The 26,880-nt window shown below is 43.9% G+C and overlaps 7 protein-coding genes across 11 annotated transcripts in view; 3 read left to right on the top strand and 4 right to left on the bottom strand.

Moving 5' to 3' along the window:
* Positions 1–1,082, top strand: part of LOC9658884 (transcription initiation factor TFIID subunit 1) — a 7,641-nt gene extending 6,559 nt beyond the window's left edge. The window contains exons 16-18 of the mRNA XM_024673626.1: positions 20–562; positions 636–693; positions 746–1,082. Coding sequence (XP_024529394.1) covers positions 20–562; positions 636–693; positions 746–1,062 — 918 coding nt within the window. The 3' untranslated portion in view covers positions 1,063–1,082. The remainder of the gene's footprint in view (positions 1–19; positions 563–635; positions 694–745) is intronic.
* A 2,710-nt stretch (positions 1,083–3,792) lies between these two features.
* Positions 3,793–6,278, bottom strand: LOC9658883 (expansin-A2). 2 transcript variants are annotated; one of them, XM_002968768.2, is made up of 4 exons: positions 6,101–6,278; positions 4,767–4,903; positions 4,355–4,676; positions 3,793–4,234 (listed from the first exon to the last, which is right to left on the bottom strand). In XM_002968768.2, exons 2-4 carry the CDS (start codon positions 4,861–4,863, stop codon positions 3,931–3,933), a joined length of 723 nt encoding a protein of 240 aa, XP_002968814.1. In that variant the 5' UTR covers positions 4,864–4,903; positions 6,101–6,278; the 3' UTR covers positions 3,793–3,930. The 2 variants fall into 2 exon arrangements, with proteins under 2 accessions (XP_002968814.1, XP_024529372.1); XM_024673604.1 differs by lacking the exon at positions 6,101–6,278 and adding an exon at positions 5,033–5,149.
* A 227-nt stretch (positions 6,279–6,505) lies between these two features.
* LOC9651235 (expansin-A2) lies at positions 6,506–8,499 on the top strand. Of its 2 annotated transcripts, XM_024673605.1 has the most exons (4): positions 6,507–7,045; positions 7,129–7,244; positions 7,378–7,675; positions 7,806–8,499. In XM_024673605.1, coding segments are annotated over exons 1-4 (720 nt in total). In that variant the 5' UTR covers positions 6,507–7,043; the 3' UTR covers positions 8,110–8,499. The 2 variants fall into 2 exon arrangements, with proteins under 2 accessions (XP_002969116.1, XP_024529373.1); XM_002969070.2 differs by having other exon boundaries at positions 6,506–7,244.
* Positions 8,500–8,639: 140 nt separating this feature from the next.
* LOC112345977 lies at positions 8,640–11,165 on the bottom strand. Of its 2 annotated transcripts, XM_024673865.1 has the most exons (15): positions 11,054–11,165; positions 10,903–10,991; positions 10,749–10,844; positions 10,590–10,694; positions 10,475–10,513; positions 10,312–10,424; positions 10,156–10,254; positions 10,001–10,069; positions 9,850–9,919; positions 9,722–9,793; positions 9,564–9,655; positions 9,391–9,511; positions 9,253–9,318; positions 9,062–9,172; positions 8,640–8,990 (listed from the first exon to the last, which is right to left on the bottom strand). In XM_024673865.1, the coding sequence occupies exons 1-15, from the start codon at positions 11,142–11,144 to the stop codon at positions 8,916–8,918; spliced, it is 1,308 nt and encodes a 435-aa protein (XP_024529633.1). In that variant the 5' UTR covers positions 11,145–11,165; the 3' UTR covers positions 8,640–8,915. The 2 variants fall into 2 exon arrangements, with proteins under 2 accessions (XP_024529633.1, XP_024529632.1); XM_024673864.1 differs by having other exon boundaries at positions 9,850–10,069.
* Positions 11,166–11,240: 75 nt separating this feature from the next.
* LOC9658882 lies at positions 11,241–13,777 on the bottom strand. Its single transcript, XM_024673863.1, has 15 exons — positions 13,500–13,777; positions 13,333–13,427; positions 13,162–13,275; positions 12,998–13,102; positions 12,860–12,931; positions 12,690–12,802; positions 12,514–12,636; positions 12,385–12,453; positions 12,225–12,324; positions 12,088–12,159; positions 11,926–12,026; positions 11,749–11,866; positions 11,631–11,690; positions 11,457–11,567; positions 11,241–11,407 (listed from the first exon to the last, which is right to left on the bottom strand). Exons 1-15 carry the CDS (start codon positions 13,591–13,593, stop codon positions 11,309–11,311), a joined length of 1,446 nt encoding a protein of 481 aa, XP_024529631.1. The 5' UTR covers positions 13,594–13,777; the 3' UTR covers positions 11,241–11,308.
* Positions 13,653–16,736, bottom strand: LOC112345976 (pentatricopeptide repeat-containing protein At4g02750-like). The gene is made up of 2 exons (XM_024673862.1): positions 13,789–16,736; positions 13,653–13,730 (listed from the first exon to the last, which is right to left on the bottom strand). Exon 1 carries the CDS (start codon positions 16,251–16,253, stop codon positions 13,878–13,880), a length of 2,376 nt encoding a protein of 791 aa, XP_024529630.1. The 5' UTR covers positions 16,254–16,736; the 3' UTR covers positions 13,653–13,730; positions 13,789–13,877.
* A 4,424-nt stretch (positions 16,737–21,160) lies between these two features.
* Positions 21,161–22,562, top strand: LOC9658881. Of its 2 annotated transcripts, none has more exons than XM_024673841.1 (2): positions 21,161–21,314; positions 21,369–22,562. In XM_024673841.1, the coding sequence occupies exon 2, from the start codon at positions 21,758–21,760 to the stop codon at positions 22,373–22,375; it is 618 nt and encodes a 205-aa protein (XP_024529609.1). In that variant the 5' UTR covers positions 21,161–21,314; positions 21,369–21,757; the 3' UTR covers positions 22,376–22,562. Both variants share the same exon structure in this region, with proteins under 2 accessions (XP_024529609.1, XP_024529610.1).
* The last annotated feature ends 4,318 nt before the right edge of the window (positions 22,563–26,880 follow it).

The raw sequence follows: 26,880 nt of genomic DNA, 5'->3' as shown, positions 1-26,880 counted from the left end.
TAGTCCTTTTCTTGTGCAGGAGGTAGCGACACACAAATCTGTCGAGTGGGACGAAAGCATTCGTGTGAGTCTGGAGCGCTGGGTTCGAAGGTGCTCGCTCGTTTACCGGTACAGGCCCCGCGAGGTTTCATACTTTATGGACTTTACGGATGCAAGCTTGCAAATCGGCCATCTGCTCTACACATGGACACTCACAAGGAAGGGGAAGCGAGACCATGCCGAGCTCCAGACGCTGTGCTCGACGAGCAAGTCGATCGTGGAGCACGCACAGTCGGTAACAGCAGGAAGCAGCGAAGAGCGCGAGCTCTACCGTGCCGCCGCTGCCGTTTTCGGCAAAGATTTTAGCGGCCATTTCGCGCAGCTGTGCAAGAACGCGCAGTGGCAGGATGGGGCGGTCCCTTTCTCGCAATCCGAGCTGGGAGAGATAAGGGAGCTGGCATGGAGCGGGCAGTTTTTGATCTTCAACTTCCAGTACACAGTTCCGGAGCATTACTTTGACGGCGGCGCTAAACAACTGAGAAACAATGTCCCGGTCGGTGCCATGATCGTCTACATTGTTCACGTGAGCAGTCTCTTTGGTTTTTTCTTTTCCTTTGGAATGTGTTTCTCATTTCTTCATTTGTTGCTTTGCGCAGCTAATATTTGAGGATCATTTGGCTCTAGACATTGATCGCAAAATTTGGACACAAGAGTGTGAGTGACATGAATTATATTTGCTGTTTACGTACTAAAGCTGTTTGTGCAGGCAAGATGGCTCTAAATAGTCACCCCAATCTTGCTATAAGCAAGAACCAGGGAGGCATTTTCATTCCATCAGATGCGACTAGGAAGACGTGTCTAATCGTTAAGAAGTGGGTAGAGTCTCCCAGATTACAAAGGGCCGTGAGAGCCAGCGCTGGTGAAATAGACGATGCTATGGTCAAGGCGATTGCAGCAGGTGGCACATATTATGACGAGGAACGCAAAGATGTATGGGCAAGAATTTGTAGGGTTTTCAAAATGAGTCATGAGAGGCTCTCACTACATATTATAGCATACTCAGTTTTCAAAGAAATAGTTTAAGAGTATGCTTAAATTGTATAATAAAAGATAATTCTGTAAGCAAAACCAATATACCACGAATATCCAAATATATGACCTCAATCAGAACGAAACCCTAAGAAATTAGTATGGAGAAGCTTCTGGAGGTGGAGTGCAAGGATGCGAGGTCGGGGCTGCGTAGGAAATCAGCTGGCGAATGGGCTGTGCTGCTCCATCTCCGAAAGGCGCAGCAGGAAGTGCGTTTTCCAGCGCTGGGGGACGAGAGTATGTCAAGAATCGTGAGCCTTGCCGAGGAGGACCTCCGCGAGGCCGAGTGCGCTCACGAGGCCATGACTGTGTGGAGATCAGACTGCTGGCTCCCGTTTGCCTACGATGCAGAGCTCTTCAATCTGCTGGCCGTGCTCTACATCTCGCGCTGCCTCTCAAACAACCACTCCGAGTTCCAAGCCTGCCTAGCCCATCTCCATAAGACAAGCTCCGATGATCTACAGCGTCTTGTCTGGATCGGCCAGGTCCTTGGTGAATCTGCTTTCCTCGAGGACGATTCTCCGGCATTTGCTACGGTGGAGAGGATTTGGACGACGAGTCCATACGAGTCCATGCAAGTCGGGTAAGCTTGCAAACTTCCTCGATATCGTATCGATGTCTAACTTTCTTTAGGCCCACGTCCACGAGTGTCACTGACGTAGTGACAGAAATCATCCATTCGAATTACTTTTGCTCCTTTCCAAGTCGAGTCGAGGTATGTCGGACTGAATCGATCGACTAAGCTTCAATTGCTTTGGGCAGGGTCCAAACTGTGCCACCGCTTTGGTTTTTATTAGAAGTCATATCGAGGCTCGCGAGGATGGGTCTGGATGCGTGAATGAGTTGCGCTGCCTTGAGGACGAAGTGGTGGACTGCTACAAGAGGGAGAGTGTGGTTTTGGGCAAGAAAGAGTGGGAAGAGTACTTTCGGCTGGGGTCGCTGTTATCAGTCGCGAATTGGGGTGGCCTTAGCTCCGGACAGGGCAAGACACTGTTGTCCGCCATGCACGACGAGCAGGGGAGCGGTCTTTTGGCTAGTCTCTGCACGCAAAGGCCTCCCCAGTCGGCATTCCTCTCCCACTTGTTTGCACTGTTCGACTGCGCAACACACGCGAGGCTTTGGCTCTGCAAATCCACTCTCCCTGTCTACTACGCCTTCAGCAAAGTCCAGTGTAAGCCTCGTACAAACCTCACGTCTTTGCATCCGATCTATTACTACGTTTTGCAGATTGCAATGTTTCTTGTTCAAACACCGAGGAGGGACGTCAAGTTCTGGTCAGTTGAAACCAAAAACCTTGTTTTTCTGTTGCTCATCTGCCGTTTCACTACAGGCGTCACCACTTGGCTTTCAGGAGCGTGTTCCATCATATATTGAGCGACGTCAAAGATGGGACGCCATACGTGCCCACAGTGACGTGTAAGCGTTTCTTTGTCGAGTCCCATGAACTGTTTATATGCTAATAATTCATGATGCAGAATCAAGACGGGAGAATACCCCTTTGTCTTGAGTATGAGAATCCCCGTCTGCCGCGTTCTTCGAGTTCCGGTTGTTGTCTCCAAGCACCAGGACGTGGATCTTGTGGACAATCACGATCTTGCCGTCTGCTTAGACCATTTTCTGTGGTTTGAATCGGTTTCAAGGCTCAATTTTCTCTTTTTAGCGGGGGGCGTGTACAAGTTCACGGACAAGGAGCGCACAAAGATGCTTCTTGTTGATCAAAACGAGCTTCAAAAGTACTACAGTGTGCCCGAGTTTCTCAAGGTGAGATCCGGGTGGATCTTAGGGCGAAGAAAAAGAAATCAAGAATTTAGACCTTCAAAAAGCTCGAGTTCAGAATGCCGTACGGACGACTGATGCTGGCGATCATCAGTTTTGTATAGTGCTAGATGGAAGATCTTCTCCACCCTGCTTCCCTGGGTGTAAAAGTTGATTGTTAAAGTTTGCTAAAGATTTAGTTATTTATTTATTTTCCTCATCTCGACGAGATTCCATAAGCATAGATCAGATCCTTGCTGCTCATCGACGTTCTGCCTTAAGAAAGACTTGACAGGCGCACCAGTTGCTGCTCACGGCGTTTGCCAACCATGAAGGAGCCAAGAGAGATTGAAGGTCTACGAAGGCTTGCTTAAACTTTGCTAACACAGCGGGAAGCAAAACCAGGAAGTTTATACTCGTCCGTGCTGTTGGTGTTTTGAAGCGCTGAAAAAGCTAGCTTAGATCGTTTCTCTAATCCAAAATGAAACTTTACTTGCTCTATTATTCGGCAAGTGCACAGTCCAACAATGAGATCTGCACGGGTCGAAATCTCTTGTGAGCCCACGCGACAAATAATGTGGTACTACTTCCTCCTCTTCTTTTCCTTTTGCTCAGTCACTTGCACAGGGCCAATTACAAGCGTAGACTGTGGTGGCTTCCTCGACACTTGCTATGATCCTAGACTCAACGACGACACTGTTTGGGATGTGCGGACGGCGGACAATTCCATCCCGGGATTGGGATTATTGAAGAGATGTCAGCTAATTTGCTACATACTGTGTAGCGTGCGTGATGGAGAACTTCAAATGTAGCATAAAAATGAAGATCTTTAAAATTTCTTAGTCTTATTCATACATATTTCGGAAGAGCTTCTTGGGGAGAAACCGAGGCTGGGTGGCGCAATGGCGTGCACTTGAGTAGCTGCGCCTCGTCTTCGCCCCAAGCCTTGGATTTCGCATGATTCTCAACTTTGAGATTATGAACATCACTTTTATTTTTTCTGTTTATAGCAAATCAATATTTCTATATACTTTAATCCCGATGGATGGCACGAGGTTTCCATCTCAAACTCGGGAGAGGACAAAAACTAAAGAGAGAGCCTTCCTTTCAAAACTGTTCTCCACTGAAAGTCTGGCCAAAGCTCCACCCCGCCGGTGCGACGTTGAGCGACGTGACCGCTCGATTGTCACTCGTCACGACGCGGAACGAGAGGCTCTGCCCGATGAGCCTGCTATCGCTCTGCCAGTTTTGGCCCCAGTTCCTCGACATTGGCTGCCAGTCGCCGCTCGGCCCCTTGATCGACACCGCTCGCACGTCCCCGGCCCCTCCAACGTTGCTCACGAGCACCAGCATGAAGTATTTGTTCCCGTTGAGCGTGAAGTGGATCCCTCCCTTCTTCACGCAGCTCACCCTGCAATACAGAAAAGAAAGAGAAATCAGTAAAGAATAGAATCTACGTGCGTGCATAGCACAGCCAAGTAAAAAAGAGAAAGAAGAAAAGCGAGAAAAGGATGAAAGAAGCGAAGAGTACCTTCTGTATTGGACGGGAACAATTCCTCCTCGGTAGATGCCAATCTGTTCCCATGCTGGCTGGGCCATGTCGAAGTGCTCCAAGGGAGGATTGCACCAGCCGCCATTATCGTTGGCCTGAGCGTAGTTTGGAGGACAGAAGTTCGTGGCTGTCACCGTGACGGAGGCTCCAGCTCGGCACCACTGCGGGTCTTTTGCAGCGTTGCACTTAATCTCGAAGCACGCACCGCAGCTCAGGCCCGAATTGAACAGCACGGTACTCAATGCCGCCGTGTTGGTGCCGTATCCTTGGCTGTAAAGGTTGCCATACCCGCAAGCACCTCCTGCAAAGTCGTAACGAAGATTGTTTTTAAAAGATAAAGCTAGAAAAGGGATGAGAGGTTTTACAAACTTGGAAAACCCAAGGTGCATACCCATTGTGCCTGAAGCATCGCTGCCACCGTAGAAAGTTGCATGTGCATCCGTCCATTGCTGAGCGATTGCTTTTCCAGTGTGAACTGCGATCACCATTAATGCGATAACAGCAGCAGAAGCTCCAGTGAGGCGTTCCCTGCAGAGGAGAAAGAGAAAAACAAAATGAGAAACTGTTAATGTTGGATCCAGACTATAAGGCCTAGCATGCGAGGAGCTGCAGCTAGATAGAAAACACGTAGCTCCGATCTCTTTTCATTTTACTCACATCTCTCTTCGTTCTTCTCCCTCTGACTCGTGTGCCTCCCAAACAACACACACAAGCCAAAAGCAGGCAGAGGCTGAGCTTCGGCGGAGACGATGATACACACAGGCTCATCTCTCCTTGTACGCTATAGTTTTATAGGTGAAGAGTTTACACACACACACACCAAGTTGGCCGTTGCTCGATTGGAGCCTTCCAACCGCCTCGTTGCAACTTGATTGCAAGAGAACACGCGCCTTTTGTGACACAAGAGTCTTCGCTGAACTTTCTTGTGATCCACTTAGCTCAAGCACACAATATGAGATTGACCAGCCAATGCAAACGCATTAGACGACGCAGTGACCAACGGACAAAGAATCCTGACAAAAGAACCACAACGTACGTAAGAGTTTCTTGTGGTACCACGGTAGTTGCAGGGGTTTCCCCATTTTTCTATTCTTCCCTGGCTTGTACACAGGCAAGACAAGACTAGACTGTTCATGCCATATGCTCGAACATGATAAAGAGTCAGGCCCGGCCCCAGCCCTCGCATTGAAGTGCGAGATAGAGAGAGAGGGACCTCAAGCTTGATTGTCAACCGGAACAAATCGGGAAGCTTCATTTAAGTTTGCCCAGAGAGGCAACCATGGAAAATAAAGAAGAAGAAGAAAAAAAAAAAAAAAAAAACCAACGACAAGCATCTCTTCAATGCCGACTACGTAACACCACGCTTCTACTACAGTCTGAGTAGCAGGAAATTAATGGCGTCGACGAAGAACACAAGACCGAGCAAAAGACGTTTGAACAAACAAAACAATGCAACAGAGCGGAAAAACAATTGAGAGAGAGAGAGAGATTTTTCTTCCTGGGTTTCCGCTATGAGCTCAATCTCAATCGCCGCAGCGCAGCACATGCTGCTGGGAAAAATTAAAAGCACCAACTGTGGATCAGTTGCAGAACCGACACACCGAAAAAAGAGAGAGGAGACAGTACAGTACAGGAGCAACAGCAGGAAGATCGACCGATCAGAGCAACAAACAATGACCATTTGACAATGCCAATGCCGCTGGTGATAAGGTAAGCCACACACACCTTTAAAAGCGCGCCCGGTAGAAGAATGGTGTGGGATTTGTTGTCGCCATCAATCCTTGCACCAAACAAAAGCGCCAGCAGCGGCAGCGCGGCCAGAGTGCGGCAGCGCCCAACAATTCCAACTTGCAACCAAAAGGGGGAGGCACCGATTTGAATGCCGCACATGGCGCCATCGCCATCGCCATCCCTAAGCAATTGAAGAACCCTAAATCCCTCCCAGGATTCGAGCGCCAGACCGACAGAAATTTAAAACTTTTCAAACCCACGACCGCCAAAAATTTAAGATTCTACTTCTTTGTAGATTACCACTCCCCTGCATTGGCAGAGGATTTTACACACTGACTTTATAGTAGTTATTTTTTCTTCTTCCTTCTTCTTCCTCCTCCTGGTAGAATTTAGGGTTCTTGGGCGCGAGCGAGTGATTGCCAATTTCGCCCAATTGGATTGGCCAAGTACCAGCAGACATAATTGATCTACAAATTTCAGGGAGTCAGGCACCGTTTGTGGACCTTGCAACTTACTCTGTTGTCCGCTAGCTACCACACACACACATTGGCACACACATTGGGCCACTCCTCACACAAACGCCCACACACTTTTAAACTCTCCCTCTCTCACACCCACACATGATCTCTGCTTGCTCGCTCCCCATATAAAAGCCCAGCTCCTGGGGACCAAATCACCATCGTCCTCTCAAATCAATCCTCTTCCCTCATTCATCTCCCCCTCCTCGGCCTTCTTTTCTCTTCTTTATCCTTGTCAATCAGGCTACGGTATACTCTTCCTTTGATTATAATTCCTCTAGATCTCTGGCCAGCGATCTTGATTGAGCGATCCGGCCGGGACAGAGAGCGAGAAAGATACAGAGGGCTTCCTCGCATCTATTTAGCCGTCAACCATCATCTGCTTCCACCGCTCCATCAAAAGGAATCTTGTTCCAAGAATGTAGGTGCTCTGTTTGTGACGCTCTGTTCTTGGCACTGTCATGTTCTTGGGCTGATCGATTCAGTGGGGTTTCTCACCAACAGGGAGACGATGGGACTGCTGGTGCTTTTTCTCGCCACCGGCGTCAGCTCCGCGCTGGCGCAGTGGGAGAGCGGCCACGCCACATTCTACGGAGGCAGCGACGCCGCTGGAACAATGGGTAAGAAGAGAGATCACACTACTCCCTCTCGGATCATTTCCATTCCAGCAACCCCACTCAGCAAAGATCTAGCATACAATCCACAAGAATTCTTTCTCGTGATCTAAAACGAATGCCATCTTGCCATGTCCAGGTGGAGCTTGCGGCTATGGCAATCTCTACAGCCAGGGCTACGGCACCAACAATGCGGCACTGAGCTCGGCGCTCTACAACAACGGGCTGAGCTGCGGCGCGTGCTTCGAGGTGAAATGTGACGCGGCGGCGGACCCGCAGTGGTGCATCCCGGGCCGATCGGTGACCGTCACCGCCACCAACTTCTGCCCGCCCGGCTCCTGGTGCAACGAGCCCCTCAAGCACTTCGACATGTCCCAGCCCGCCTGGGAGGAGATTGGAATCTACCGCGGTGGAATCATCCCCGTCTACTTCCGCAGGTATGTCGCTGCCTCTTCGTTCTATGTTCTTCCGAAGTTCTTGGAGCTCAACTCATCAGGATCTTCCAAGTTTTGCTGCTTTCTTCCGGGGTTTCTTCCGCGATCTCATGGGCGATTGCCTCTCTCGCAGGGTGAGCTGCGTGAGGAAAGGAGGGATCCACTTCACGGTAAACGGCCACGCCTACTTCAACCTCATCCTCATCACGAATGTGGGCGGTGCCGGGGACGTGCATGCCGTGTCCGTCAAGGGCTCCGGGACGGGATGGATCCCCATGAGCCGCAACTGGGGCCAGAACTGGCAGACCAACGCGCAGCTCGGCGGCCAGAGCCTCTCCTTCATGGTGACGGACAGTAGCGGCAAGACGGTCATCTCCAACAATGCCGCGCCTTCCAACTGGCAATACGGGCAGACCTTCGAGGGAGAACAGTTCTGAGGATGATCGACTATACCGAAAAAGAGGAGGCGGATTGCGCTAGGGAATGGAATGAGCTGCTAGATGTTCATCGCCCACGTCGTCGTCTCGTCTCCCTCGTCGATCACGGTGGTGTTCTGCCGGTATTTTTTCTTTTCATGGTTAACTTTTTTCGTTTTTATTTTTCCTTCTTCTTGCTAAGAAGAGAGATAGAGATCTGAGAGCTAAGGTGGTAAACTTGAGGGGATGAGATGAGCAGGCGCTATGTAGAGCCACCCTCCCCGTTCATTGGTACAAGAACATGAGAATAAAGAGTTCCCGAAGCTGGCGATCTATAAGCCGGCTTCTATGAGAAACTTAAAGCTGTAATCTATGAAAATGGTTCGAAAAACTGTGCTTTCGTGCTTGGAATGAATCGACTATGAGAAACTTAAAGCTTTTAGCTCTGAAATGGATAGAAAAACTTGTTTTTCTGAATCTCAAAACTTTTCTTTCTGGCAACACAGACGCATTGTCATTGTCTCTGGGTTGATGGTACCAAGAAAAAGAGAAGCTTTATCATCCCCGTTCTAGTTTTGGAAGAGAAGAAACCCAAACAAATGTCTCTGGATCACGGAGCTTTCTTTTTCATTTTTTTTTTCTTTCCGGCCAACACAGACATTGTCTGTGAGCCTGGATCGTAACGAAGAAAAGAATAGATTGGTCGCCGAAGCCATAGCTACAGCTAGCTTGAAGAAGTCTCTGATCGGTATGGAAAGAACAGGCCTCTGGCGGTGACAGGCACGAAAGAAAAAGAATAAAAAAGAGAAACTAGAAAACATAACCTCCTAATCCTCGAGTGGAACGAAGTGGTTGTCGGTTACTTGGTTTGCCTCGGTGTGGCGAATTGCTCCCTTTTCGTCCTGTGAATCGAGACACACTCCATTGTTTGTAGCCAAGAACAGAGAAAAGAAAAAAGGACTGCTTGACTTACTCGCCAGATGATCCCAAGCTTGTCCAGATTGACGAGCGTCTCGTCCAATCCAAGTATCAACTTGTCTTTGAATTTGTCCTCCATTAGCTGCCTGCATTTAAAGTACAGATCCTGCCACGCGAAAACAGTTTAAACTCTTTCTTTTCTGTTGAGTCTAAGAGCTCGTTCGTTCGTCTCGGTCGATCAGTTACCTCCTTGGAGGCTGCTCCATGCGCTGTTTTCATGAGAGCGAAATAAGCCACAATCGCCAACTTCACCTACGAGGGCAAAACGTCATTGCTGAGCAAAGCAAACCAAACACGAAGGAAGAGAAAAAAAAAGTCACAGACCTCTTGCTGAATCGTGTCCTTGATCAAGCTGATCAAAACGTCCCGGTGCTTTTCAACTCTCTTGTCACGGACGAGCTTTTCCTTTAGCATCCTTTTGATTCTTCGCACCCGTAGTACAAAGCTGTGAGAGAGGAGAGTTACACAGGGTTGAAAACACAAGGAAACGTACGTACGTTGTTACTAGTGCTACGCAGTAAAGAATGCACGCTGCCAAGATAGCAGCTGCTACTGATGGCTGCTTTCTCTGAAGGACCTTAAACATAACCTGCGAGAAATGACTCGAAAGTTTGGCACCGGGATGAGACCAAAAGTTGAGAAAATCAACACTTACCGAGCCAAAGATCACGAAGAGGACGAAAGTCAAGACGTCTGCTCCACTCGGTCGAAGAGCTTTCTTCGCGGGCTGTTAAGAGGAAGAAAAAAATGTAAAGTTTAGCGTCAAGTCGGGATGAAACGTACGAGTACGAGCTCCATGTCCGCCAAAGGCACATCCACGTAGTGCTTGATACGAATTCCATGCTCCAGGCGCCTGGAGAACACTTTTCTCTTTTTTCTCTTCAATGGTCTGGATAAGAAAAGAAAAAGAAAACAAGAGAGATAGAAATCATACCTGTAGAGGACCACAACGTGCTTGTAAATAGGCTCCTGTACCCGCGCCTTGCGGAAGAGGTCGCTTAGCCTATGCATGCTTTCATGTGAGCATCATACGTTCATTCATTGGAAAAAAGATGAACTTTGGAGATCACACAGTGTAAGAAAGACCACCTGATGTCACCCGCATGAAATCTTTCCACTTCCTGAAACCTCGTCTCCCCAGCTTCCAGTGCGCTCCTGGAAGGCGTGGCCTGGACGACCGGCCTCTCGCTGTCAACAAACGTGGAAAAATTACGACAAAATCCGTACAAGGAGCGAACAACTTACCACAGAGCGTCGACAATGTAGTTTTTCAGACTTCTCCAGAGGGCCTCCAGTTTCAGGAGGACAAACAAGCCAGATTGTTGGTCCGTGCTTACACCTCGATGGAAGATAACAAACTGCTTAGGAGCGTGTTAGAGTTCAGGCGCTGCTTCATTGATTGATGTACCTGGTTTTTGGTGAAATTGGAGAGGAACCTCGTGTCGAGCTGCACAATCAGTATACTTATTGTGAAGCGTATGAAAGTCGAAGTTCCAGCGTTTTAAGTTTTACCTTGAACGCACCTTATTGCGGTCAATCCGAATGCGAAGTTTGAGAAGGTAACGGCTGGAGGTCGCCACACTCCACTCTTCATCCGTGAGTTGCTTGTATCTCCCTCGCTCCATGAGCTAATAGTAGCCACGCGAGTGCTTTTGAATCTCAATCACAGCACTTCTACTTACCTGGAAAAACTTTAGTAGAAATTGCTCGTGAGCTTCAACATTAAACTCGTCAACTGGGAGCTCACTGTCACGAGGATTTAACTTCGCATAGGTCGCCTGTCACACCACAATCATGAACGATAAATGTCCTCCAGGTGAATGAATGAGTGAGTACCTTGAGCTCCTTGTACTCCTCGTCTCGATGTTTAAGTAGCAGCCTTTCGATTCTCTTGCACAGTTGCTTGAAGCTGTCCTTGTCTTCAACTAAAGAAGAAAAGCGATGGTCACATGAATTTTGCAATGCGGATTCAACTAGAGAGACTTACCACCTTCGGCGAGCCTGTCGATCAACTCGGCTTTGGAAACCGAAATGCCCGACTCAAGAGGAAGCTTGAGTATGTTCTTCTTCTGGTCCATCACCTCCGGCTTGTCCCTAGACTGTTACATCTTGCTTATGAACGCAAACGAAAGAAAGCCCGAGAAACCAGCACGCTATCAGATACCAAAGCAAGGTATCGGAATACGTACAAGCTACATTAACTTTGGAAAAAAAAGAATGGAAAAACGACACGATATACAACTCACGCCGACGAGATTCTAGCGACAACTTCGTCAGTTGTTATCCCAATAATTTCGTTTGCTCTTTTCAGAGGGTGGGGCGCATACCTTCCCAATGAATCCTGCATAGACGCCCATTCACGTGATAAAAACGTGATTGAAAAAAGTTACCTTGGATACGATTCCCAAACGCTCCAGTTTTTTCAAGGCATCCTCGACTTCAAAGTTGCATTTCTCGTCAAACTCCTCCAGCAGCACCTCCTCGCAAAGCTCGTCCAGAGTCTTTAGAGCAAGAGAAAAATCCAATCAGCTGTGTTTCTTTCTACACAGGAGTGAAAGGCATACCTGAATGGTGTGCTTGCCTTTCGTCATCAGCACGTAGTAAGCAAGGATCACCTCCTTCACCTGGATTTTCGAAAGTATGAGAAAACAAAGTGTTAGAAAATCAATGAGTTTTATTTACCTCTTGCTGGATCACATCGTCGCAAAGATGCAGCAAAGTTCCTCTTCCACTATCGAGCTGTTTGTCGTACATCGAATTGGTGATAAGCCGCTGGTACTCCATCATGTTAGCGTGGAACCTTCAGGACAAAGGTCAATAGTATGGAGCGTAAGAAAATAGTAGAAGAGGAACTATTACGTGAAATAGATCTTAGCGCAGTAACTAAGAAAGCCACCAAGGATAGCTAAAGCCACCCATATATCAGACGGATGTGCTTCTAGTGTACCCGAAAATGCAACCTGTGAGTTCGTCACAAAAACGTTATCGACTCTAAACATGTTGATGGAAAGAAAAGCTTACGAAGCCAATGATCGCTGAGAGTAGAAATTTCACCCAATCCATTGCTGTCAAGCTCGGGTTCTTCTTCTCTGGCTAAAAGAGAGGACAAAGAAAAGTAGCCTCAAAAACAAGAAAAAAAAAAAACGTTTTCTACTTACGAGAACGAGCTCAACGTCTGCCATTGGGACGTGCTTAAATTGCTTGATGCAAATTCCTCGATTACCATATGGACTGGTGTCATGCCGGGGTGTTGCCAGTCTGCATTTTAAACTCAACCTTGTGATTACATCAAGATCAAGGATCATCTATTGCGTCTACCTGTACAACAAAATAAGTCGCTCAAACGTAGGCTCCTGGATGGTAGTCTTCTTGAGAAAGTTTCCAAAGCTGAAATAAAGGACCGTCAAAATATTTCACCTTTATGAAAAATGCTCATCCCGAGCTTACGTAATTTTCATGTTTTGGATGCGAATTCTCTCCACATAATGTTCGGTGTTGCTTAACGCAGAAGAGCCATCGGCAGGACCAGGCTGTGCTCTGTTCTGCTCACGTCCTAACAGCTTCCGCAACCTGGAAATTGAGATTGGCTTTCTATGAGAAAAAAACACAGCGAAAGCAGTCACCTCAAAAGCCCCAGGATCCAATCCCAAGCTCTCGAAATCAATTCGTCCAGCTTTGCGCTGATAAATGCATCAGTGCTTTTATCAAGCCCAATGCCTCGGCGATACATCACATACTGCATAGTACATGTGAACAAGAAACTCGAAAAGAATGAACACGGACGTGAATTTACCTGGTTAGTGTAAGTTGGCATCTCCAAGTCTTTTCTCTTTTCGAAAAACTTGCCGAGGAGCTTCGAATCCAGCTGAGCCAAAGATGATAGAATCAGTTCATGTCTCGAAAAGTCCATAGCAAAAGAAGTTGCTTATACTTTGTTTTTATCAACAGCAATGGGAAGATTGAGAAGATAATGGCCCGAAGTCGCAACACGGAACTCGTTATCGGACAGAACTTTAAAGTTGCTCTTCTCCATGAGCTTCAAGAGCACTGCAAGCATCAGCCACCAGCATTGCAATCAAGTTGTAGCTACATTACCATGGCGTAAATATCCAGGAATCGCTGCTCCAGCTCGTCGACTCTAGCAGCAGAAAGGTTCTGCTTTTCGAGTTTCTTGCCACCATTTGCCGGATCAAACAAGGCGTACAATTGCTGCAAGGTATCTCGCGATCATGTGAGCAAAACACCGTAAAACCAGTGAGAGTTTACCATGAGCTCTTCAAACTGGACATGGTACCATGCACGAATGAAAGCCTCCACTCTTTTGCACAGGAGGAGAAAATCAGCTTGATCCGCCTTTTGCTCTGCATTGTAAGAAAAAATGTTGTGTGTCAAAGGTTTAGAAGAAGAAAAAAAAGGCGAAGAAATCCACTCACCGAGACTGTCAGCTAGCCCAATTATCAGCTTGGGCTTCATCGTCACGATGAATGGCTCACGCTCCAGCCGAATAACATCCTTTCCCGCTTCCATTTGGCCTTCCGAGCGACAGAAACGCTTCAATCCGGGAACTTGGGAAGAACACCAAAGAACCCACTAAGTGTCACGCTCTGTGCTCAGTCAGGAGATAAGATGCCCGCCTTGAAGACCTTGAAAACCCGGAGATCTACCTGCATTGGAAGAGAAAAACGCATTAGCGTAGATTTTATGTCGTGTCAAGATTCGAACCTGGGATCTCATTGTCTTAGTTTTCTTCTAGCTTTAGCTTTCCTTGATTCGAAAGGCTTGCTTTCTTCTTGCTTGCGAAGAAGAAATGGCTATCGCTTTGCTTCCATCGACGCATTTGCGAGAAGCACATAGGCAGCACCGTGATCCGGATTCACATCCAAAGTAGAGTGTGCTGCAACTGTGGCATCATCGATCGGTCCGTGCGTTGCAAGCACGCATCTCCACTCCAGGCCGTCCGGCACAAAAGGCATGCTTTTGACTAGCTCTCGAGCGTCGCCCAGATGCCCGGCTCGGCACAGGAGATCAACAACGCAACTGTAGTGTTGCTTGGAAGGATTCAAGGAGAAATCCGCAACCATGGAGACGAAGAGTCGGATCCCCGTGGAGACTTTGCCGGAGCGGCTGCATGAAACGAGGATCCAAATGAAGCAGCTCTCGTTTAGCTCGTCAAGGGAAAAGAAAAACTCAAGCGTTTGATCTAGATCTCCGCCCCGGGCGTATGCAGCAACCATCAAAGCATCAAACGAAACATCTCTTTCCGGAGATTGATCAAACACCCTCTTCGCTTCGATGACTTTACCAGCATGAGAATAAGCTTCTAGCATGGCTTTCCAGGACAGTAAGCTCGGGTCTCTCCAAAGATCATGCACTTCTCTTGATTTGCCTAGATACCCATTCAGGGCATAAGCCCATATCATGGAACTCACAGCTAAAGAATCGCGGCTTGGAAAGCTCTTGAAAACACATCTAGCTTCATCTAAACAGCCGCTTCGCCCAAGAACACCGATCACAGAGGTTCCACACACAAGACTATGCTCTGGCATATACCTGTCGTACAAGATCATCGTGTCCTCAACATGCCCTTGTAAGGCATAAGCCGTGACAAGCGCAGTCCAGACCACTGCGTTCTTGAATGGAATCTCATCAAACATCGTCTTTGCATCAAGTAACTTGCCAGACTTCCCAAGCCCTGTGATAAGAGCCGCCACAGCATTGCAATTGTGCTCCGCCATAGATCTGAACACTCGAAACGAATCATCCAGATGCCCTCTGCGAGCATTTGCGGCGACGATAGCTGTGGCAGAGATAGAATCGTGCTCCGGCATTGATTCAAAGATCTCGCTCACCTGCTCGAACTTGCCATGATCGCTACAACACCCAAGAATCACACTCCACGAGATTACATCTCGTTCGGGTAAACGCTCCAAGAGCTCTCTGGCCTCTTCCAAATGCCCACATTGGCACAGCGCCGATAGCATTGCGTTCGCAAATGCAAGTGAGTGCTCCGGCATGGAATCGAACAGCTGACCAGCCGTACGCACGAGCCCAGCTCTGCCGTACGCAGACACCATGGCATTCCACGTCACCAGGTCCCATGCTGGCATTGTGTCAAACATCGCCTTGGCAGCGTCGGTGCTTCCCGCCTCGCCAAGCGACGCGACACACGCCGTCCACGTGGCAAGATCGGGGTCGGGGATCGCGTCAAACAGGGATTTGGCGTGCTGGATATGCCCGTCGTGGGCAAATGCGACGAGCATGGAGTTGCAAGAGATGGTGTTTATTTGGGGCATCTCTTCGAATATCCTTTTGCATGTAGAGGAATCTTGGAGCTCCGCGTACAAGGCTAGCATATGGTTGCACGCGACGAGATCTCTCTCTGGCATGACAGTAAAGAATAGCTCTTCTGCCTCAAAACGTTTATTCTCTCTGGAGAAGAGAGAGAGAAGTGCGTTGAATGAAGCCAGAGATTTCACGGGGAGCTCCTCGGAGACAATTCTCTTGGCATCTTCCAGATTCCCAGCTTGGCCGTGTGCTATGATCTTGGAATTCCAAGCCACAAGATCGTGCTCCGGCATCTCGGAGAATAGATTTTGCGTAACTTCATAACGCCCTGCCTTTGCGTTTGCCACCAACAAAGCATTCCAGGCCACTATATCCCTCAAAGGCATGTCATCAAACACCTTTTTCGCGTGATCAAGATACCCTCTTTGGGCATATGCCGAAAGCAAGGCAGTCCAGGTTAGAATATTAGGCTCTGGATTCTCCTCAAAAGCACACTTCGCTAAATTAATATCACCGGAGTAACAAAACCCAGAGAGCAGAGTGTTCCATGTCGCGATATTTCGAAGCGGCATGGAATCAAACAACGCTTTTGCCGTATCCATTTGCCCTGTTTCGGCATATGCATTAACCATAGCATTCCACGCAACCAGGTCTTTGTCTGGCATCTTTCGGAAGATCTTCGAAGCATCTCCTATATTCCCGTTTTGTGCATACAACGTCAGCATGATGGTCCATGCTGCCTTGTCTGGCCTTTCGACGTCGCCAAAGAGCTTCTCGGCCTCGCAGATAAGCCCATTGCGGGCATATGCCGAGAGCATCAAGGAGCACGAGAAGGTATCTCTGGACACGATGCTGTCGTACACCTTCCGGGCATGCTCCACGCTGCCGCACCTCCCGTACATCTCGATAAGCTTGTTTGCCAGGAAAGTATCGCCATTGGCAGCCGGGATGCGTGCGTGAATTAGCACAGCGTTGGAGAGGCTCTTGCAACATTGGATCTCTCGGAGGCATTCGAAGCGATCCAGCTCAAGCTCGAATTAAAACAACCTCTATCACTGATTCGTCTACAACAAAACTCTCCCACCGTCAAGATACTCCCCCTAATTTGGCAGGTAGTATCAATCCTCACAATTCTTCCCTTGTGAGAGAACTCCAAGAAAACCTCAAGAAAAGCATCTTCTAGAAGTTCTGCCACACGAGCCATTGGATGGTGTTTCCCCTCTATACTCCAGCGGAACACTAGTAATAGCAGATATTCAGGGTAGATTCTCCATCCATGTTGACATGCTGCATACATTCAGGCTCGCAAAACCAGGGATGGCAATTACAAGGCTCCAGTGAGTTTTTCTTACTCCAACTTGGCCTCTTCCTAGCCACTCTCAGCTCTATGGGGAACAATTCTCTAAAGAGTTTCCTTTATTGTTATCAAACCCTGATCTAAAGTTAGAGTTGATTGGAGCAGAAAACAGACAACTACCTAGAACGACCATCAAAACTGTGTGAAAACCAATCCATGATAGAGCTTATAACTCCAGTTGATTTATACATCCCACAAGCAACATTCACCAAAAATTACTTTTTGCAGTATTACACAGTCTGAGATGGACTAAAAGCATGCTCGAATTTGCAAATGATATTACTCCTAGTGATAGGGATTCTTGCTGAAAGGTGCAATAATTCTCTTTCAGCAGGGGTTCATTTAAAGTTTGTGTTCTCTGTTAAATTTGGATAATGAATTTAGTTTATTATAATTAGCTAACAGCATTTTGAAATAAAATAACTAAACAAATCTTTGTGGTGTTAGAATTTTCACTATAACCTTCCTCTGCGACTCTTGTTCTTTGTCTTCCCAAATACAGCCAAGTCAATCTAGTATGTTCTTGCTGTTAAACCTCTAAAGAGAGAAAAAGAAAAAGAAAAACTATATACCAATAATATTCTGGTGTAGGACCTTAGTTAGGTCTAAGTCCAAGTCAAGACATTCCTTACAATATTGCAAATAATCTCCCTTCACATGTTTGATAGACTTCCATGCATTTCAAAGGATAAGTTCCACCTTCAATACTTTTGGCTACACTAAAAACCAAAGAAATAATGATCCAGAGAATCCATTACTTCCAACTAGGAAAGGTTTCCACTTATTGCATTATTAGTGCTTGCTTTATTAGTGCCTAATTGCATTGCTTTATACATCACTTATTAAAGTATATAATATTATAAGATTTTTTTCAAAAATATTATTATTTTATTTTATTTTTAATTATTTTAAACATAAATTATGTTTATAAGTTTTAGTTGACCAAAAGGGTTTATTAGGAAAACTAGATGAATATAAAACTAGATTGCAATCATTTTGAAGACTTAAAAATGTTGGAAAAACACAACTAGGATTTTTCTTACAAAATAAATTTGTTCTCCACTCTAATTTAGATAATGATGAAAATAAAATTATATTTCCACTAATTTGATTTTGTAGAAAGCAGTTAATATAATTTCTCTTTCCAGTTTCTGTTTCCCAAATAATATTTTGTCCAGAATAAAGTACAAGATTACAGTTTAAATGTAGTAGTAATGTATTTTTCTTATTTGGAGATATTAGGAAATTTTCTTGAAATAAAGTATGATAATGGTTTAGCTTTTTTCCACTTATTAATATGCTTACAAAAACATAGCAATCATTTAATGATTTTGGTTTATTCATAGATGAATTAATATAATATTCAGGATTTTCAGGTTCTGATATACCATCCCGATCATAATAAATTTCAAAATTTTTAGAAGTAATTCTTATGGAATTTGCAGCAACAAATAATATTTTATCAAAATATTTCCGATATAATCTTCTAAGCCCTTCATATAAAGAACGTCCTAAAGTATAACCATATTCTCCACTTGCTTCACAATTAGGAGTATTTCCTGTATAACGTGAAATTTTAATAAGAACAATTCCACTAGTTAAAACTATTGATATACTATCAGACCAATTTAATGGATAATCTTCTTTCTTCTGATCAATAAAAGCTATTAATCTATCAATAGCATCAACAATTGTACTCATATCAATATTATTTATGCTATTTGGAAAACTAAATTCTGTATTATCACTATATATGAATTTCAAGAGTTGTATTATTAAAAAGCAAAGAGTATTATATTTACCCATATATATATTTATCTTCTACAAATGATGAATATATACTATATAGGATTCAATTTTATATAAATAACACATTTGAAGTTCTCCATCCAATCGAGCAATATGGCAGTTAAGGGCCACTATAGTCTATAACAATTAAATAAAGTAGCATGTCATATGTTATATGGGCCCATCAAGAAACTATACACTTGCCAAATGTGATTAAAGTTACAAGCCTAAGAAACTTATTTTACTATACATTTGCCAAAAATGACTAAAGTTATATTTGATGTATGATAGAGAAAAACCATTGAGCCTATAACTTGGTTTATTCTCTATTCTTTGTATTTTGAACAAATGGGTAATGGTAAAATTCACAAGGCATAATTTTGTCATTTAGCTAATTTGAGCATAGTGTTATGCTTTGTGCTCAAGGATAAACAAAGTTTTTTAGAACTTAGTGCACTCTTTATATATTATTTTACTAGTATTGTGTGAAAATTGCCCAATAAAGTCACTTAATTATGAAAGGATTTGTACACTTAAGATGTGAAGCATAATTTTGTCATTTAGCTAATAAGCAAAATGTCATGCTTTGTGCTCATGATAGAATTTAGTATTCTTTAGCAAAGTTTTTTAGAAGTACACTCTCTATATATTGTTTGTGCAATGTTATGTGAAAATTACCTAATAAAGTCATTTAATTGTGAAAGGATTTGTATATTCAATAGGTGTAAAATAACATTTACATATGGGGTAGAAACATTTTAGTTTTGTCATTTTTCCACTTTTGATTAAAGAGTGATAGAGCAAAGGAAGTTTGAAGGCTTTGTAATGATGATAAAATATATAAAAATAGACATACAAAGAATGCTAAAAAAGATGAGGGCATTTTGGAGCTATAACAATATAACAATGCATATGAAATTATAGCAATAGGTTATAATTATGATTTTATAGCTGTGTAGGTGTTTAAAACAAAATTTTGATATATAGAGCATTTGGACAAAGTGTGAAATCAATATGGCTTTAAGATCACTCTTAGCAATTACCTTAAATTAGGATGAGGACCTATAGAGGTTATGAGTGAGATTCCTCTAAATAGTCATTGAAATGACTAAAGTAGAATAAAAAATTTAATTTCTTACAATGAACTTGTCAATAAAGTAATTACTTTCTTTTTTAAGAGCTCAAATAAAATAGAGGTACTTGTGACAGTGAAACAAAAATTTAACTATGCAACACTAAAGTTGTATAGAATTCAAAATATTAGGTGATTGAGTTGGTAGAGAGCTATTGAGTGTTATACAAGTGTTTAAAGACTGTTCAAATCAGCCCACAAAGAAAGCTTAGAACTTTTGTCACATATACATTCTTCACTTCTTATGGGATATTCTAATAGTCATAAATGACTAATGTTTTGAGTTTCAAAATTATTAATTATTAATGCCATTGTTGTGGGAGGGCTATAGAGCAACTATAGCTATATAACCATCTTAAAGATGAATAGGCACTCTTTCTCATTGATGACTTGGTCTAAAACAAACTTCCAAGTGCTAACGAGGGCGATTGGCTAGCTATAGCCATTATGAAATGAGTGTTAACTATGGTTATGGCTACAGGAAAGCAATACTAGCCCTAGCCACATCCATGACCAAGCAGGTCTTGCCAAGGTTGATAAATTAATGCTGGTCTGAGAAAGAAAATAGAAGAGCCTAGTAAAACCTAATGAAAAAATTGACAAGTTTTTATAGATATACTCACTCAATAGTTTACTACAAATAAATGACAATAATTTTAATTAATTAGTAAACAAGTGCCAAAACTGATAACACATTTATAAGCCTACTTTACATTTTATGAAAAGTAGTCAAGAAACCAACTATAATAACAAGCCAATAAAAACTACATAAAAACCTATTAGCTGGATTAATAAATAATACTCAAAACCTTGTTTAAAACCATATCTAAAACAACTAATTTAACTCATACATAAAGTTGAAATATTAATTCATGGTCTTGAACTGATAATATATTGAGCTAGAACAGAAACCTACTAAATAAACAGAAAACTACTTTAGCTTTTACAAAAACCCTCATTAAAAACCCACAATCCAATCAAACTTACTTCTAATAAGAATATTTTTCATGGTTAGTTTAAATAATTTGCTGTGTTGCATGTAGTGTTATTCCTACTTTTTTTAATAAAATTGACCAAAAGGAATTATATAAATATAAACATGTTAATAAATTAATAAGCACAAGATTAATTTTATTATATATCAACCATTAGATAGTGAATATACTAGAATATACTAGAAAGTGTATAGAAAAGATTATAAATATAAGCATGTTTATAAATTTTGAATACAAGAAATATAAACGAATAATAACCGTTAAATGGTAAGTAAATATCCACCCTTACAAGTTTGCAAAAATGTAATTAAAAACGAAACCATACTAAAAACTGTTGTATATAGAAGGTCCCTCAAACACCATCGATGCCATCCACAAACCCTAAAACTCACATTCCTTATATGATCGTAGGGATGGAGCTCAGCAGATGGCCTGTTCCTTGCTCAATGCATTCAAGATTTGCCATGGTCACTACTAGCTAAAATTTTAGTAAGGTATTTCTAAGGGTTTTACTTTTTGGGTTTAGGGCTGCAAAGGTTTAGCTATGGCTTCGATGCTTAGGCGCTTCTCTAAGTTCAATCAGGGGCGGACGTTTTTCAACAGGAAGGACGAGCTCGCGGCGCTGAATGGGCGCCTTGTGGCCGCTGTAGGTGACTCGGGGGATGTGGTTTCGGGAGGCAATCTCGTTGTGGTGAGTGGACCAAAGGATTCGGGGAAGATTGCTCTTCTGAGGGAATTCCTGCAGAAGCAAGGTGAGGGTGAGTACCCTGGAGTATCCTCCATCGCTGACATGCGCAATACGGGCTCAGTTACTCTGAGGGGCGTTGCCCGAATGTTCAAGTCCAGCTTTTTGCCCTCTGTCAAGGCGACTCTATCTACCAAGCTGGAAAGCTGCGGTGTTCTTCAGGAGGTGCAGGGTCAACTGGAGCTCCAGATGGACGAGGCGGACGACATGGACAGCGTTCTTGCAGCTATCAGGTCCTACGGTGTGTCTTGGAATAGCCTGGTTCTGAAAGGCGGGGACTATGCCAAGGCCTATCCGACGTCGTTCTGGATGAGGCGAACAGGTTGCACACTTGGGCCACAGATCCAGGGACCAAGAAACATCTCGACCAGCTGCTTGCCTTCTTTGTGATGGTGACGAAGCAGGAGCGCATCATGAATGTGGTGCTGGCGTCCTCGGAGAACTTCTTCAGGACTTGGCTTGAGGGCTACATAGGCAGCCTCCGAGAAGACACTTTGAACATAGGCGATTTAAACGAAGCGGAAGCTCGCCAGTTCTTTGAGACGCGCCTACCAAGGGGTTTCGGTGGAGTGTCTGACGAGTTGTGGAAGGACAATATGGGTGGCCGGATGGGCTTACTATCCAGAGCTGCTCGGAGTGTTGAGTCATGGGACACTGTGAAGGCCTCTCTTCTCTCAAGCTGCCGTTTGGAGGTACAGGTTGCTTGCTTTCCAGAGGACCTCCCTGCCAACAAGCCTAACAAGCCGTGCTGGACGAAGGACGATTGGAAGACCGTAGTGTCCACCTTGGTGGAACACAAGAATGGTATTACGCCCTACATGACTCTCTGCAACAAGCTTTCCATGGGCAAGGTGAACAGTCTCATCGAGTATGACCTCCTGCAGTATAGGACACTCACAGCGTGGGGTAACGACATTGAAGGTATCCCGGAGGAGGACTGGCCGCTTGTCATGCCATCGACATCGCTTCACTTTCGAGCTATGCAGGGGCTGGCCAAAACTTTGTAGTTTACATCGGCGGCAGATTCTGGTGTCTACTGACTGATCTATGCTGGTCGATAAACTGGGCGAGGTCTCTTTTTTTTGTCTTCGGAATAGGCAATTAGGCTCTATAAAACGGTATATAGATTTTCAATTTTGAATATTCAAACCTTAAAATAGCTATGATTTAAATCTATGAGTATTTTGTTTTGAATTTCCAGCCTTACTTATCTTTTGTGAAATCCATGGTTCACCCATAGAGAACTCCTGCATTTCTTTCCAGATTGAAAGAACTTCCAAAACACTTTTATAATGAGGAGAGCAAAAACTTTCCATAATAATACATGGTTTATAATGTCTTTTAGCATCCAGTTAACATAGGTATAATGTTATTTTTGTACTCCTCACTCACTATCTTTCTTACTTGGGCATCAAATGGCATCACCTAAGATGCCTGGTGTGACTCTCTATGCTGGTACATTAACTTATACTTAAAATGCATTATAAATCACAATTTAGAAACCTAGTTCTTTTGAACTACTAAATCCTCTCACTTGACAAGTCTAGTGACATGAGGAGAAGTGGTAAAACAAAAATATACTTATGCATTTCCAAAGTCACTAGACCTAGATATGTCCACTTAGGAGATAAGATTTACATAATAGGTGGAACTCATTGTAAACCTCCCGCAACCATGATATTAATAATTTTTTGATTATCTAATATTTCTATACAAGCCTCCAGCTCTATAGTTGTATAGAGCAATATAGAGTAGTAAAGATTTAGCTCTATTACTTGGATAATGAGGTTAATTGTAATGCAAACTTCCTTAATAACATTATAAACAATTAAATTTTCCATTCTACTTTAGTCACTTAATCATGTCTTTGACATTTTGGATGAGTCTCACTCACAAGCTTTATAAATCCTCATCTACCTTGGGGTACCCATTTACCCCTAGATGTGATCTCAAAACCACATTAGCTTTGCATTAGTCCAAGTGTTTTATATATCCAATCTCACTTTCGACACCTAAAGATGCCATTAACATTTTAACCCATTTGCCGTTGTCTCATTGGTAGTCCAAGCCACCCGCAACACAATCTTGTTTCTCCAAGATTAAGCCATCCATCCATTAATGGTCATCCCATGACCACACTTTAACATCATTATAATGCCCCAAAACACCATCCTTCGATATCCCTTTTTCAATCCCCACCAAATCCCTCATTATCTATGGTAATGTTTATTAACACCACTATTGATCTAGTGCTTAAAGGGCCATTCATTAAGCCCTACTAACCTCTAGGATTTCCTCACCACATAATTGTAAATGATAAATTTTTCTTTTTTAATTTATCAACTTACCTCATTTATCTAACCATTACTACCTTGGCCTTAGTTAAGTTCCCTCACCAAAGTTCCCACTTATTATACTAGCTCTTACTTGGTCTTACTTGGTTTTAACACCTCATTACACAAATAATAGAACATTAACCATCCATCCACAGATTCCTAAATTCTCTTCCAATCTCCCTTCCCGGATTAAACTGGACTTAAAGTTTGGCTACACTTCCTATAAACACAAGCAACCAAACACACTAAGCCTCCAAATCCCTAACATCCTTTAGTATAACAAGAGTTGATCATGGGGCCTTCTAAATCCCAAACCTTGAGTGCAACACTTACTTCGGGACATGGAGGGGGGGAGGGGGGGAACATTATGGCTTAACAACCTAATATAGGTACCACTACTCCCCCACTTCCATCCCAAAAGGAATGCCTAAACCCTTAGGAAGAGTAAAGACCAATGAGCTATAAAGTACTCAAGTGAGACACCACTCCACATGAGTCGGGAGTATTTCGGGAGTGGGAGTTGCTCTTGAGCACTTCCTTGGGTGGCCCCTCTAACACCACCCTAGTCTATACTCACTCCCACCTGATGCCCCTAAGCCCAGTTTTAACCTGAAGTTAGTTTGGAAGTACCACTGGAGAGTTCCTTCAAGACTGATTCCTAGACCTCACTATCCCTACTATACTTTTAGAACCTCCTGCAACCTCCTGTAAGCAACCAAAGGGAACAACTTGAGAGACGATCCATGGGGTTTAAATATAGAGGGAAAGGGCTCATGAACAAGAGTGCACCCCCTTTTTCAATCGGTTAAGGGTCTTGGGATATTTGGAGTTAAGCGTCCTTGGGTTTGAATAGTACTGGGTTGGGTGACTTCCCGGGAAGTCCAAACTCAGGAGCTTACATTTGGTATCAGAGGGGTCTCAGGTCCGACTCTGTTGGTTGGCTAGGGGAATCACACCACATGTTGATTGACATCTGGCTGGTCCAGTTTGCTCCTGCTGGGCTCGACCTGAGGGGTAGGGTGTCAAGAGAGCGGGGCTCTCAGGAGAGCTGCGGCTCTCAGCTTCCGTTCACGAGGGCGTGAACTTGTAGGGAAGCGTGGTGGATTGTAAGCAACCAAAGGGAACGACTTGAGAGATGATCCATGGGGTTCAAATATAGAGGGAAAGGGCCTATGAACAAGAGTGCACCCCGTTTTCCAATCGGTTAAGGGTCTTGGGATATTTGGAGTTAAGCGTCCTTGGGTTTGAATAGTACTGGGTTGGGTGACCTCCCGGGAAGTCCAAACTCAGGAGTTTACACCTCCCCCCTTGGGAGACACACTCTTTAGACTTTCACCCCATGACTTGTATTAATATTTGGACTCGGTCTCAAACTCGATCTTGGACTCAATCTTAGACTCGATCTCGAATCTTGGACTTAGTCTCGAACTCGGTCCCAAAGTTGGTCTTGGACTTGGTCTTGAACTTGGTCTTGGATTCAATCTCGAACTCAGTCTCATCCTATAAACCCTTTATCATTCCAGTCATGATTTCAAGGTTTTTTTTGTCTCCAACATCTCGGGGAGTTAGTTCCTTACAATAATCATACCCTTGGTCACCAAACAAAAGGACCACTCTTCTTTCTTTCCATGAACTAGGATTTTGGGATGATATTTCGAAATACCACAGCCCAACTTAGTCTTGACACTTTTATATATCATGACACTTGCTATGTGTTAGTCCTTTTTATGTCCCTTTCTAGAGACTCACTTATTAATTGCTATATACTTGTTTCTAAAGCACTTCGTTAGAAAGTCCACTCTCGCTCTCAACTTTCTAAGTCAAAACTTTTAGTCCAAACATGTTATATTTGTTGGACTTCCGCTTTAGCCACTACCATATGACACCCTTTCAACCCCACTTTAGGGTTTAAGGATTTGTGTCTTACAAATATATGTTATCAAGTTAATTCATATAGTAGTAATGGTCTTTTAATTGTAGTCACAAAGGTGCAGTTAAAGGATTACAAAGGTGGAGATGTTTAAATGCTCAAATAGGTAAGATTTACAAGAGGCATTGATATTTATGAGATATTTGTATATATGCCCAAAGAAAGCATCAAGAATAGATTGCTTAAAGTTATTTTGGGTCCTTTTACATTAATGAAGGTCTTAATTACTATCAATCTTCCATCAATTATGTGTGACATAAAAGGTTATAGAGTTGCTGAGCAAAAAGAATTTATTCTATTTTATGGAACACCAGAAGTAAAAAGAGAGTTCATGAATGGTAATGTGGGCTCATGTTTAGTTCTTGAGGAATATGGTTTTTGAAAATGTATAACTACTAAAGAGCAAAAGTGTAGCGCATGTGATCATGGGATGAGATTTGGATATACTGTCACTGTGGATCCTTGGAACCTTGGGGGATAAATGGGGATAAAATAGCTACTAAGGGCTCTCTTATCAAGCAATTGCCTTTTTTCCAGTTGGCTTAAGGGGAGAGAGATAAGGTGCACTACAGTTGGTATCGGAGTATGAGTCTCGGCGAGAACTATCCAATGAGATTGAGCAACTAATCTCATTGCATACGCAGAGATGAAAACGATGATCCGAGTGGGTACACGTTTTGGTGCAAAGACTTCGCATTGTTTCCTTGGGATAGGTTTTGGTTACCTTTTTGTTCCATATTATGTGAGCTTGCTCTTGGGCTCATAGGGTGGACTGAGTTGTTCCGTTACACGAGTTTGCGCTTGGGCTCGTGAGTGAGGCGCATTAGCAACTCGAGTTTACACTTTGAGTTGGCAGGATTAATGTTAGCCTATCGGTGGTTCCATGAGTTATTCCATGTACCATGGGTGAAAATAAACTTTCCCTAGGTTTACTATGAGTGGCAAATAGGCTGGTCCGTCGCTGTTTAGCACGGCACTAGTGGATCCTTCCTAGGCATGATTATGAGTGAATCAATCAAGACTATAGGGATTAGTCTATTGGTTCAAGTAGTCATTGCTATGCTCTCTCATAAACTTTTCTTGGATTGGATTGAAGGCAATGCGAAAGCAAGCTTAAGGTTTAGTCAAAGATGAGACCGAAAAGAGAGTCGTCAGGAACGAAGGATCAAACACGTAAATCATTTTCTCTTCTTGGAGAGATGATTTGCAACGAGGTGTTAACTCATTGCTCGTGTTCACATCATGC

Source organism: Selaginella moellendorffii, unplaced genomic scaffold, assembly GCF_000143415.4.
Source record: "Selaginella moellendorffii unplaced genomic scaffold, v1.0 SELMOscaffold_11, whole genome shotgun sequence".
Taxonomy (NCBI): Eukaryota; Viridiplantae; Streptophyta; class Lycopodiopsida; order Selaginellales; family Selaginellaceae; genus Selaginella; species Selaginella moellendorffii.
Note: the sequence above shows the minus strand (reverse complement) of the source record. Positions and strands in the feature narration are given on the sequence as shown.

Excerpts from the sequence above, each read along its gene's own strand:
- LOC9658883 (XM_024673604.1), bottom strand. Across the intron at positions 4,677-4,766 it reads CGATGCTTCAGGCACAATGG|GAGGTGCTTGCGGGTATGGC; the intron begins GTATGCACCTTG and ends ACGACTTTGCAG. Across the intron at positions 4,235-4,354 it reads GTTCCCGTCCAATACAGAAG|GGTGAGCTGCGTGAAGAAGG; the intron begins GTACTCTTCGCT and ends TCTGTATTGCAG.
- LOC9651235 (XM_024673605.1), top strand. Across the intron at positions 7,245-7,377 it reads CGACGCCGCTGGAACAATGG|GTGGAGCTTGCGGCTATGGC; the intron begins GTAAGAAGAGAG and ends TGCCATGTCCAG. Across the intron at positions 7,676-7,805 it reads ATCCCCGTCTACTTCCGCAG|GGTGAGCTGCGTGAGGAAAG; the intron begins GTATGTCGCTGC and ends CCTCTCTCGCAG.
- LOC112345977 (XM_024673864.1), bottom strand. The coding sequence starts at position 11,144 with ATGGACCAGAAGAAGAACATACTCAAGCTTCCTCTTGAGTCGGGCATT. Across the intron at positions 9,794-9,849 it reads CGGACATGGAGCTCGTACTC|CCCGCGAAGAAAGCTCTTCG; the intron begins GTACGTTTCATC and ends TCCTCTTAACAG. Across the intron at positions 8,991-9,061 it reads AGCTTGGGATCATCTGGCGA|GACGAAAAGGGAGCAATTCG; the intron begins GTAAGTCAAGCA and ends CTCGATTCACAG.
- LOC9658882 (XM_024673863.1), bottom strand. The coding sequence starts at position 13,593 with ATGGAAGCGGGAAAGGATGTTATTCGGCTGGAGCGTGAGCCATTCATC. Across the intron at positions 13,103-13,161 it reads TCCTGGATATTTACGCCATG|CTCATGGAGAAGAGCAACTT; the intron begins GTAATGTAGCTA and ends GTGCTCTTGAAG. Across the intron at positions 12,027-12,087 it reads TCTCAGCGATCATTGGCTTC|GTTGCATTTTCGGGTACACT; the intron begins GTAAGCTTTTCT and ends ACGAACTCACAG.
- LOC112345976 (XM_024673862.1), bottom strand. The coding sequence starts at position 16,253 with ATGTACGGGAGGTGCGGCAGCGTGGAGCATGCCCGGAAGGTGTACGAC.
- LOC9658881 (XM_024673841.1), top strand. The coding sequence starts at position 21,758 with ATGGTGACGAAGCAGGAGCGCATCATGAATGTGGTGCTGGCGTCCTCG.